General features: G+C 36.5%; 1 protein-coding gene across 1 annotated transcript in view; it reads left to right on the forward strand.

The window, feature by feature from the left end:
- The first annotated feature begins 253 nt into the window (after positions 1-253).
- Positions 254-12,253, forward strand: part of Cht7 (chitinase 7) — a 53,248-nt gene continuing 41,248 nt past the window's right edge. Inside the window, exons 1-6 of the mRNA XM_028316685.1 lie at positions 254-295; positions 3,697-3,775; positions 5,555-5,754; positions 5,788-5,887; positions 5,932-6,095; positions 8,682-8,919. Coding sequence (XP_028172486.1) covers positions 254-295; positions 3,697-3,775; positions 5,555-5,754; positions 5,788-5,887; positions 5,932-6,095; positions 8,682-8,919 — 823 coding nt within the window. The remainder of the gene's footprint in view (positions 296-3,696; positions 3,776-5,554; positions 5,755-5,787; positions 5,888-5,931; positions 6,096-8,681; positions 8,920-12,253) is intronic.

The following is a 12,253-nucleotide window of genomic DNA, read 5'->3' on the forward strand; positions in this document are numbered from 1 at the left end:
AAAACCACACTTGCACTCCAAGCCATCGAGAGATCTTCATTGAGCCATCCAAGAATCCCCTCCTGAACAGATTGTCCTTACTACGCCGTTAAAAAAGGTAATATGAAGGCTTCACAAAGCTCAATGATTAATCCATTATGTTTTGCGGTCTTGGGCAGCAGGTCTTTTCTAAGACGAGTTGAAAAATACTGACATAGAAGCAATTACATGCCAGCAGAGAAGGAAGAAAATGCAATCTTACAATTTACTTGATATGAAGTTAGATGAGATCAATATGCAAGCGAGCGAAGTACCAGTCAGTTTGTAAAAAAGCATTACATTGCAGGACGCTCGTTTAAAGTTTTGCCTTTCCTGTCGCTTCTGCCAACAATTCATTTGTGAAGTTTACGTCGTTATTTTTTAACCCCCCTTTTCCCTGTCAACGGGAATTGGAACTGGGACCCTATTATGAAAAACTATATCTACTGCAATCGTTTTAGCATTTGAGAGGTACCTATTTTGCCCTTATTTATAGTATCTATTTATGGTGTAAGATAATCATTTGAACTACCAAAAAAAAAACCTTTGGTTGAAAGAGAAAAAAGGTACTCAAACAATTTTGCTTTCTTTGACAAACCTTTCAAGTAAAAAGACTTAAAGGTCACCAGGTCACATGCGGGAACTAACAAAATCATTCAAGGAAATCACTATCACATACTAATTGCTATCTATTCAATATCGATCGCGATAGATGCTATGTACATAATAGGTGCCTTAGTTCTTTCGATTCAACCGTTGAAGGGTTGACTGAATCGTTTTGTTTTGTTTTGTTGTGCAATTTCAACTGCCCGAAATTGGTACGAATGTAACATTGGATAACTGAATTTACTGTGAAGTTTTAAAGTGAAAATTGTAAATAATAAGCCATAGTCTTAGTAACAGACTTCTATTTATGGATGATATTAAGTATATGTGTCATAGTCAAAGGTCGATATGCAGTCTCTTCGCGGAATGACTGGTCTATCCTAGGTTTGACCAAGGCCTTCAGGCAAACCCCGAAGTAAATTCTTATTTCGGCCTTTGACTAAGTCAAACCTAGAAGTGCCTAAACGGTTCAGTCAAACGTCGAAACTAAAATAATCTGTTTCGGGCTTTGCCTAGTCAATCCTAGAAACGACTGACAGACTCGGTCAGAAGTAGACGGCAAATAGAAAACCAACCATGTGTGAGTCGGATTCGCTCACGAAGGGTTCCGTGTGACTCTTTTGCTGTATGGGAGCCCCCTTAAATATTTATTTTATTTTAATTTTATGATTTATTTTTAAAATGCAACTAAAATTATGTGAATATTTCAAGGGTTCACCTGTTTACGTTTTAATTAATATCAAGTAAAAAACTGCAACAAGTCACGTTTGCTGTATGGGAGCCCCCCTTAAATATTTAAGTATTTTATTGAATTATTTATTTTTTAAGTGAATGATTCATAAGATACGAGCCGGGTGACAGACAACATTAGCGAAGTCATAAAAATAGGGTGTAAACTCTTTATCCTTTAAGGTAACAGAACCCTTTGTTCGTTCGTTCGTTTCAGCCAAATGACGTCCACTGCTGGACAAAGGCCTCCTCCAAGGTTTTCCACAATGCACGGTCCTGCGCTGCCCGCATCCAGGCTCTTCCCGCGACCTTTACGAGATCGTCGGTCCACCTAGTAGGAGGCCTGCCCACGCTACGTCTTCCAGCCCGTAACAGAACCCTAAAAATTGGTAATTAATCAAGATCGATCTAGAAACACTGACAACCAACCTCAGTACTGTATAAGTTTAGTTACTCGTACCTTCACCTAAAGAGATAGCTGCGCGTGCGCGTGAAAACCGACCGTCGTAACGCCTATGCAATAAGTTCGAGATCAGAATTAAGTATAGTTTAGTTTAAAGTCTTAATTTCAGGTTTGACTAGTCAAACCCCGATTTCATTAAATTGAGTTTCGACCTTTGCCTTACCAAATTAGTTACTCCTAGGTTTGACTAACATTATTTAGTCAAAGGCCGAAATGTTTGGGCTTTGACTAAGACTTCTAGTCAGACCTGAGGATTGACTAGTCAAACCTAGGAGTGCCGGAACTTCGAGGTTTGACTATAACATATGTATCTAGTTATTTGACTATTGAGTCTTTCCATCAGGTGAGATGCAGGCCAAGTGCTTCCTCGTTGTGGATAATAAAGTATAAAAGAAGATATTTCTCATACTACTTTTATGAGTCATGTTAGAAAAAAGCAACTAAGAAAAAATGAATCTGCACTGTTCATTTTTTCCTTACAGTATCGATAATATTAAAAACTCAAATTTTGTATTAAAAATTCATAAAATCCATTTTCTCCGCGTTTCACGAACGGCTTTAGCGATTTTCCATCCTCCTTAGCGAGCTATTCTCATAATGGCTGCCCTTGAGCGGGAATTACTGGATTCAACCGGAAAATTCCAGTTTCAACTAGATAGCACCGGGTGAAAAATACCAGGATTCTGCGCGAGCTTACGTGTAAGTGATACGTGAGAATTATTAACTTTTACGTGGAAGTTACATAAGAAATTGCGACTGAAACTTTACATATTCGTTATAATAAATTGGAAGATCATACTTAGTTTCTCTGTCTGTTTTGAAAAAGTTTACCTACTTACCTACCTGTGGGGTAAACTTTTCCAGTCATCATTGTTAAAAGTTCCGATTTAGATTATAGGGTTTGTAATTTGTTCTTAAATATGACTGTACCTTTTTTTGTGAAGCATAAATAAATAAATGTGAAGACATACTAAAAGACAAAATCCGTCAGTATTTTTTTTGAGCACTCAAGGTTATACTTTTGTTAGGTAAATTAAAGAAATTTCTCACAAAATATTACAAAAATAAAAAGAAAGTGGCAAAACAAAAACACAATCTCGCGTTAGCTGTATACGCGTAAAGTGTAGAAATTTTATGGCTGCTATTTATTTAACATCTGAGAGCTTTATCCTGTGCAATATCTTTTCCTGTATACATACGTAACCTATCTACATTTTTTATACATTGTTTTTGTATAAAAATGTTGGGAAAGTTCCTTCGAGTTAGGAATGCAAAATGGTTCTATCAATGTGTTCCGAAAAATTAGTAATGAAACTTCATCGGTATCAAAAAAGCACATGAAAATAAAATATCAGTGTGCTTACCATGAGTTTACGTTAGGTGTGCTCGCTAGCGACTACGTAAAAAAATGACATTAATTGTATGACATATTGTGCAGCGCCCCTAGCGGCTACTTTCAAGAAACAAAATCTTCATAGAGATTTTTGACGTACTCGCTAGCGAGCACACCTAACGTAAACTCATGGTAGGTGCACTGGCCATTATTAAAATAAGTATAAAAAGAAAACAATTTTTTTCTGCTCTACCTGTTCGAGTTATGAACTAAAAACTTTTTGATGTTATTACACTGGCCACTTTTCTATAGCGTTAAAAATTTATCGATTGTGTTTTGTTTTCATTGAAAATTTTGTGCGCTGACGACTTTAAATTCATTTTCATTTCATTGAATGTAGGGTGATCGCTATAGTAATTAGCCAATACATAGTTATTGGCCAACTTGCCTAAAATGAAAGATACAAGCCTAATAGAAGTTATTAAGAGAGGAAATTATGTGGTTTCATTAACATTGTCGACTAATTTATTTGTTTTCTTTGTTACAGTGGCCGCCACGGTTGCTGAGTTGTATATTCACTATTATTCTTATAGTCGCCGTCATCGCACCCACCTCAGATTCGACCAGTAAGTATTTTGTGAATTATTTTCTTCCTCATCATCCTTTCAGCCATAGGACGTCCACTGCTGAACATAGGTCTCCCCCAATGATTTCCTCAATGGCCGGTTGGTAGCGGCATGCATCCAGCGCCTTCCCGCTACCTTTATGAGGTCGTCGGTCCACCTTGTGGGTGGACGTCCTACGCTGCTCTTTCCGGTATGAATTATTTTCTTACGTAATGATCAAAATATAACCCATTACTTAGACTAAATTAAACCTCATTTGTCACAATCCACGTGACAGAAGTAGTATAAATATTATTCGTATTTTCTCCATTTTTAACCGATATTTGATGATATTTAGATTCAATTTCAAGTAACAATGCTAGAAGTTCCACAGTAGATTGCTGCACCTCATAAAATTGTACACGTTGGATCAAAAGGTCATTGTCTTTTATTGTAAGTTACTGTTAATATTTCAAAAATTATTTGAGGTACAGTAATCCCCTGTAAATGTGACACTGTAGCGTTAGGACCGTAATTGGTTTTTATTGTCGGTTTTTGTGTAATTACAATAGGTAACCTGAATGTTCTTGAGTTAGCAAAAACATACAAAAGGCCAGGTTCGATTTCAGTGTCAATCATTAATCATGTAATCCGTCAGTTCTTTTTTGTATTGTTATTTAGGCATGTTGTATATTATGTAGAATAACACAATATTTATACACGTACATGGTATACGTACTTAATCAATTTTCTTCTGAACAATGCGTAATGAAATGTCAAACAACGCTCTTTAAAAATAACGAGTTTTAATTACTTAGTATTTTACTAAAGTCTTAAAATTCAAATCTTATTTCTTGTGAAATATTGTGCCTTGTTATGCATAAAAAAAATGGTATTTTATAAGCTTTTTAGACTGAAAAAAGCTTAACGCTGATTTGAAATTACTTATTCATAATCACTAAATTGAGAAATCTTGTATTTTTGAGACGTAATAGAATGTTGTTTACGCGCAAGAAAAATGGAAATACTCAAGCACAGTGAGACTGTATCCATTAAAAGAATTATTTCCCTTACATTATTTCAAAAAATTGTTTCGTTTCGTCCTTGTATTCTTGTTCTTTGTCCCTTAACATAAGGTTTATTTTCGAGTGTGATTGTTGTTTAGCTATTAGTTGGTATGTGTCCCTCATGAGCCTTAGAAATTCAGAGTGTGCAAGGATTTTATTACTCGGAACAGATTGGAAAATAGTGGTTATGTTTTCCCCAGTAAATATGTAGGGTAGATCGCAAACAGGGCTTCTAGGAAACCTTTCTTGGTACAGTTCGATTGGTTCGTGAAATTTCATTGTGATTGAGCGCTCAGGGAACGAGATCTTTTTATTACGGGAATGAAATAACCTGGTATGGATTGTTATTACGTTTTTTATTTACCCCGAATACGTGGAAAAGTTTTTTATTTCGATTATTAAATTATGGAATTCCACGTTCCAGTTACGGCTTATTTATGTTATCGATGGAATTTTGTATAGGTATTTATTTGACGTGTAAACATAAAACAAATATAAATTGAATCATCTCTTCGTATGAACTAGTCTAATAACTTTATTTTGCAAGAAATAAACAGTCAGTGTCTACTAACTTTTAGCTGCTTACACCTTAAATTAGAATGAAAATTAGGAGCTAAACGTACCTATTACGAAATCAGTTGGTAGATGGGCATCAACTCAAAAAGGACTTATTGAACTTACAACAAAATATTTTTCTAATGATACTAAACTAACTCAATCAATTCCCTTCTAGCTGTTCGAAGAAGACTCCGCAAGCCGTCCAAGTCCGTCTCCGTCACATCTTCGGTGTCCAGGTCGACCGACCAGGTCATATCGGCCAGCGTGAACCGACCCAAGATCAGGGGCCGACCGAGCGTGGCCAGCAGGAAGTCTTCCGCTGCGTTAGACAACTCTGTCGGCACTGACGACCATAAGGACAAAGATGGGTACAAGGTGAGTTAAAGATGTCACATCCTCGGTGTCCAGGTCGACCGACCAGGTCATATCGGCCAGCGTGAACCGACCCAAGATCAGGGGCCGACCGAGCGTGGCCAGCAGGAAGTCTTCCGCTGCGTTAGACAACTCTGTCGGCACTGATGACCATAAGGACAAAGATGGGTACAAGGTGAGTTGATGTCACATCGTCGGTGTCCAGGTCGACCGACCAGGTCATATCGGCCAGCGTGAACCGACCCAAGATCAGGGGCCGACCGAGCGTGGCCAGCAGAAAGTCTTCCGCTGCGTTGGACAACTCTGTCGGCACTGACGACCATAAGGACAAAGATGGGTACAAGGTGAGTTGATGTCACATCCTCGGTGTCCAGATCGACCGACCAGGTCATATCGGCCAGCGTGAACTGACCCAAGATCAGGGACCGACCGAGCGTGGCCAGCGGGAAGTATTCCGCTGCCTTGGACAATTATGTCGGCACTGATGATCATAAGGAGAAAGATGGGTATAAGGTGAGTTGATGATCAGACACTGCAAGTAAGTTTAAGGACAGAAAAGTCACAAAGCTAACACTCCCTGCAGACTACTACCAAGCCTCAGGCTGGGTTGCACCATCTTACTTTGACTTTGACAAACCTCAAAAAGTCAAACTCCATACAAAATACACCGGTTATCGATAAAGTCACGGTTAAAGTTAGTTGGTGCAACTCAGCCTTAGTGTTTGATACCAATACTGACACCTCGTGTACTCAGGGGACAGAAATAATATGATAGGGCATTGTAGGAATACGGTGCATCTATGTAAGCTAAAAATTTAAAATAAGTAAGGTAAAGGCCATCCTTTGTGATTAATGATGCTAAAATTTCCAATTAATTCTATGATATTGCCGCGCCATCTGGTTTTTAAAGCTTAGTCCTTACGTTTATTTAAACAGACATCAATGAATAAATATTAACTTTAACGCAACGTAAACCCCCGATGCTCTTTCCTTATTAACTTTGCCACATGTCAATTCATCACGAAGTTCTTTTTCGATTTAAATAAAAACATTACACACTATAACAGAAGTCCAAAACCTACCAACAATACCACACCCTCATCAATTTACATCAGGCTGTTAATTGTTCTAACCGCAAGTTAAAAGAATAATTAATAGCCTAGTGACACAGACAAACTTGGTCCAACTTTATTAACAACGCGGATATGCTGAGCTTTTTGAACGAGAAACTCGTTGGCCTTCGCTGCCTAGAAAGACCACAGGCTTTATACGTTCGTTGAAAGATATTAAAAGTCCTGTTTCCTCAACCTTTAAAGGCTATGGCACGTCAGTGAAATCCGGCAAATTTGCGTATTTGTGTATTTCACAAATCGGCTCGTAGATTGCACTGCTTCAGTATCCTGAAGATTAGGTAGGTACTTCACTTTGCAACCAATTAATATTTACCTACTCAAAACGACTACAGTTTTTTGGACAGTTCCGTATTGTTTTTTGGAAGATTGACATGTAGAAATGTCAATGGTATAGTTTTTGTCCAGTTTTGGTCCTTTCCCCATTTTTGTATAACTGAAAGCAATTACCAAAGATTAGAATGAAAATAAAGATAAACTGAAAATTATAAATGGTAGACAGAGGCAACATTACTATTGCTGTTTTAACTCTAAAAAAGCACTTACCCGTACGAATTTATTAAAGTATTTTCCTATTTACAGCTTTTGAGATAAAGCAAAGAGAATTATTACTTCGCGGTTATTCCAAGAACTTGAAAGTGCTGTCACTGAATCTCAAACACGTAGCTTTGTGGTATTTTGAAGGGCTTTTAAAAGCTACTTTTAAGCCTACTTACGTCGTTGAGTCATCAGAGACTTAACTTTGGTATTGTATCTTAATATTTATATGACAGGCTGAAAAGTGCCTGTAAACAATGTAGTTAAATGAACGTTAAAGTTTAATCTTGAATTTGATTGATATCTTCTGTTTTGTAGCTAATTTACAACTAAGTGCTCACCAAGTTAAGTACCTAAAACGTGGCATCTCATATAGTAATTGTCAGTGCAATTTTGCAATAAATTTATGATTAACAGTACCAAAACGAAAGGTAAACATTTTTTTTGTCTTTAGCACTTTTGAGAAAGTCGTTTAAGTACCTAATTTTTTTGAACTTAGTTTCTGAAAAAGTTCTGAGCTCAAAAGGAATTTGCTCGCAGTCTGCGAAAGGATACAGTCTGCTACCGAATGTGAAATTAAAAAGATACAGAACGTACATGATGTTAGCGCCATAGTAAAAGACAATGCCGGAAATTGGCGTCTTTTTTTTTTCGCGCGGCCATCGACCAAACTTTGTTTTTTGATTACAAAATAGTGTAATAAACCAAACTTACTATGACATATATACCTCTAAACTCAGTCTGAACTGAGTTACGAGCATTAGAAGTTTGATGATTTTTATACTAGATTTGCTTTTTGCGCGCAAAGTTTTGTAAGAAATTGCAACAAAATAGTGAGATTGTATGTGTAAACAAACAATATCATCCATTAAAGGCTCCAGACATCAATATGGAGCAGAATCAGCGCAATAAAAAATAGCGCAATATTTTGTTGCAATTTCTTACAAAACTTGCGCACAAAAAGCAAATCTAGTATGAAAATCATCAAACTTCTAATGCTCGTAACTCAGTTCAGACTGAGTTTAGAGGTATACATACATGCCATAGTAAGTTTGGTTTATTATACTATTTTGTAATCAAAAAACAAAGTTTGGTCGATGGCCGCGCAAAAAAAAAAAGACGCCACTTTCCATACAAAATCTGGCATTGCCATTTTGCAGTCACAACTCACAAGTCTCTAAATCACTTTTAATTCCTTTGTTATTATTATCTACTTCCTTTCCTTCCTCCAGAACAGGTTATTAAAAGTCTTCCATCTTCCAGATCGTCTGCTACTACACCAACTGGTCGCAATACCGAACCAAGATCGGCAAGTTCATGCCCGAGGACATCCAGCCCGAACTCTGCACCCACATCATCTTCGCCTTCGGCTGGCTGAAGAAGGGCAAGCTCAGCTCCTTCGAGTCCAACGATGAGACCAAGGATGGCAAGACCGGGTTGTACGACAGAATCAACGCGTTGAAGAAGGCCAACCCTAAACTGAAAACTTTGTTGGCTATTGGTAAGTAATTAAATCTTATTATTTGCAATAATGGTCTAACAGGATTATTCCCACCTCTCGTTCCCACCGCTACAACTCCTGTATAGCCAAGATTTACAGCTTGACCGCCAATAAAAATCCAACCAGTGAAGGTCAAGTTTGTCCCGGGTGAAATTAAACTGTCATTGGACCCGCTACGAAATTAATCAGTAATGGTCTAGTGAAAAAAAGGTGCTTCCCCCTGGATAATGCGAGATATTTTGTTTTTGTAGAAATCGTTGGGGGAGGACTTTGTCCTTTGACAAAAACGAGAGATAAGTAATATGATATGTTAGCGGTTGGAAAAAAGTATGTTATTGGAAGAAACATTCATTCAGCAGTTTGGAAATAAGACGACTTTTAAAGATTTTTAAAGTTTCGAAACTTAGGGTTAAACTTATTCATCTCTCTTCCTATTATTATACTAGAAATATTTTACAGTAACTCAAAATTTATTGGCTCATTTTGGCTTACAAGTACATCGACCTCACTAAATTACAATCACGAAAGGTCATTCAATGCAATTTATGATTTGTAATACCTACTGAAGATAAACATGTACGCAAGTTACAAGTAAATATAACATAGGTACTTAGGTATCTTTTGGGCAGGCTCGTTTCATCATAGATTGCATCTGCACTCTTCGGGTAAGATATTTATAGAGAGCCAACCTATTTAAAAAATAACTGCAATTTAAATTACAATACACACCTGGGTAGTTCAATCCCAGTTTTAAACATTCGTCCAACAGATGGCGTACCGATTCAATTTACGCTTGAAGTCTAGGTTCTAACTTCGCGCTGGAATTCCATAATGAACGGTTCCAAAGTTTCTAGACTGAAATATGGAGTTCTAATGACCAAATGGCGGCTCTGTTTCCTGTCTGGAAACTCTGGAATGACAACCTAACTGTTACTGAAGCCATGGATAAGTAAGGCTATCCATGTCCTAGTTCTTAAGTGGTGGCAATAAATTTTATCCAATCGTAAACTTTATCTAAAAGAAGTATACTCGTAATTATGATCGTACGTTCTTGAGATGGATAGATAGATAGATACTTTATTGCAAACCATACAAAACAGCAGCATAAGAAGTACTGTGAAACGGCTCAATTCAAAAACAAATCAATATAAAGTTCTTCTCTCTTCTCTCTAAAAGTCCATTTACAGAAACATAAAACTTATTATATTATTATCATTATGTAATACTTATGTAAATTTCTAAAAAAAAACTAGCTTAACTAGTTATTAATAGATCATAATGATGTAACACAAAAATTCGTCCAGAAGTTTTTGCATGAACGAATAATACCTACCTACTACGAGTATTATTCATCTATCCTCGTAAACTTTACATCTACAGTGTACTAGTAAACACGCATTATGTAACTATTCATATAAATATTATGTACCTACATCTCCTATCTTAGTCGCTAAAATACAAGGTATACGTCATTATTTTATGGTTATGTGAAAATATGTATGAGTGGCGACCACGGGCCGGAAGACGTATCGTGAGCAGGCCCACCACTAGGTGAACCGACGATCTGGTGAAGGTCGCTGGAAGAACCTGGATGCGGGCAGCGCAGGATCGGTTGTTATGGAAATCCTTGGGGCAAGCCTTTGTCCAGCAGTGGACGTCATTTGGCTGAAACGAACGAACGAATTACACTGGTCAACAAAAAATCAAAATGAAAATGGTGCCGAGATTCTGTTGATAGTTTAGTATTAGGTGTGTATTAGTAATAATAAAAATATTTTTCTTTTTTTTTTCCTACGTGTAGTTTTGGATCTACCCTCAGTTTTAAAATTTAGCTTTAATCGGTACTTTGGTTGCACAGTTTGTAATGTTATCGGTATATTTTTATAACGAAATTTATTTTAATATCATGTCTGCATTGCCAAGAAGTTGCCTCAACGATCCAAATATAATTTGTTACATTTGTGATGTGCACACAGTTAAGAATTTCAAAAATTTAGACAAAATTTTAATAAAAAGTGCTTATTTTTCTTACTTTAAGTCTGAAATTGTGGTTGTATTCAAGCCGTGGATACCCGAAATTGTTTGTATAATCTGCTGTGAACACTGAGGCAATGTTTCAATGGTCAAAGAAGCCATAACATGAAGTTCAGAGTGGAAAAAGTGAGGAAAAAACAAAAAAAATCCTGGTTTCAGCATAAAAAAAGGTTAAAGCAGTAAATTTTTTATGGCCCACAAATAAGAATATTAATAAAAGATACTGATTTCTTAAGTTTGATGGACGTTTGGAACGATTTACGTGGACTTATTTCGTTGAAGTTACTAAAAGTTTTTTCGGAAATCACAGGACTAGTAACTACTATGAAATTGTGAGACATGCCCTAAAAACTCAGGATGTAATAATTTTCATCAAAGGGCACTACCTCCACAGTCATCTTGACCGATTCCCAGAGAATCTTGGGTCACTATAGCATGCTATAGCTAAGAACAGGGAGAGCGTGGCTATCAAGACCTAAAAACCATTGGAAGAGAGGTACCAAGGCAGATGGGATAGCTATATGATGGCTGATTACTGCTGGAGGATGTAACGTGATAGTTCCATTACACCTCATTCACAAAAGTCGTGGAAAAGAAAGTTTTTAAGCACTTCAAAATATTAAAAACGCTGATTTTGGTGAAATTTTGTATTTTTCTATACACGTCAAAATCTAGAAAACCACACGTAGGAAATCAACAAATTTGCTACTAAAGCAACCAGTATAAGGTCCTTAATCAAAAAATATATACAGTTCCTTGGCACCAAAACCACTGTTGACCAGTGTTATGAATGTCCAAAAATCATTTTGACCTTCATCGTGTGTGGTCAATATCTGTGGTCCAATATACTCAAATGTACACAATATTGGCCATGCAATATCGTGGCAATATCGCGTGCTTCTATATCCACTTCAGTTCACCGTCTAACAATCCAGTAATTCAGTAATTGCGAACTCTATACTAGCTATTTCCTCCGTCCGGTTCCCTTGTTATTTGATAATCAATAAACACCTTAAATATCAATGTTGCAAACGTTTAACGTAATAATTTTTAACTTTAAAAGTATTAGAAACGCTAAGTAGTATCTATTTTATAATAATACCTTATTAGGTCACGTAATTATAAACAATACCTCATTAATAAAATACATTCATGTGTAATTAAGTTGTTAAAGAATGTTATTTTGTATTTTAAAATATTTTTGAGGCTAAAAGGAATGATTATTATTTATTTATTAGGCATCTAAATGCTAGATTAGAGTTCTAGATTTTTCTGAAACTATTATAACTTTTTTCAAACC

The sequence above is a fragment of the Ostrinia furnacalis genome, unplaced genomic scaffold (assembly GCF_004193835.3).
Source record: "Ostrinia furnacalis isolate ACB-3 unplaced genomic scaffold, ASM419383v2 OfSCF5843, whole genome shotgun sequence".
NCBI classification, from domain to species: Eukaryota; Metazoa; Arthropoda; class Insecta; order Lepidoptera; family Crambidae; genus Ostrinia; species Ostrinia furnacalis.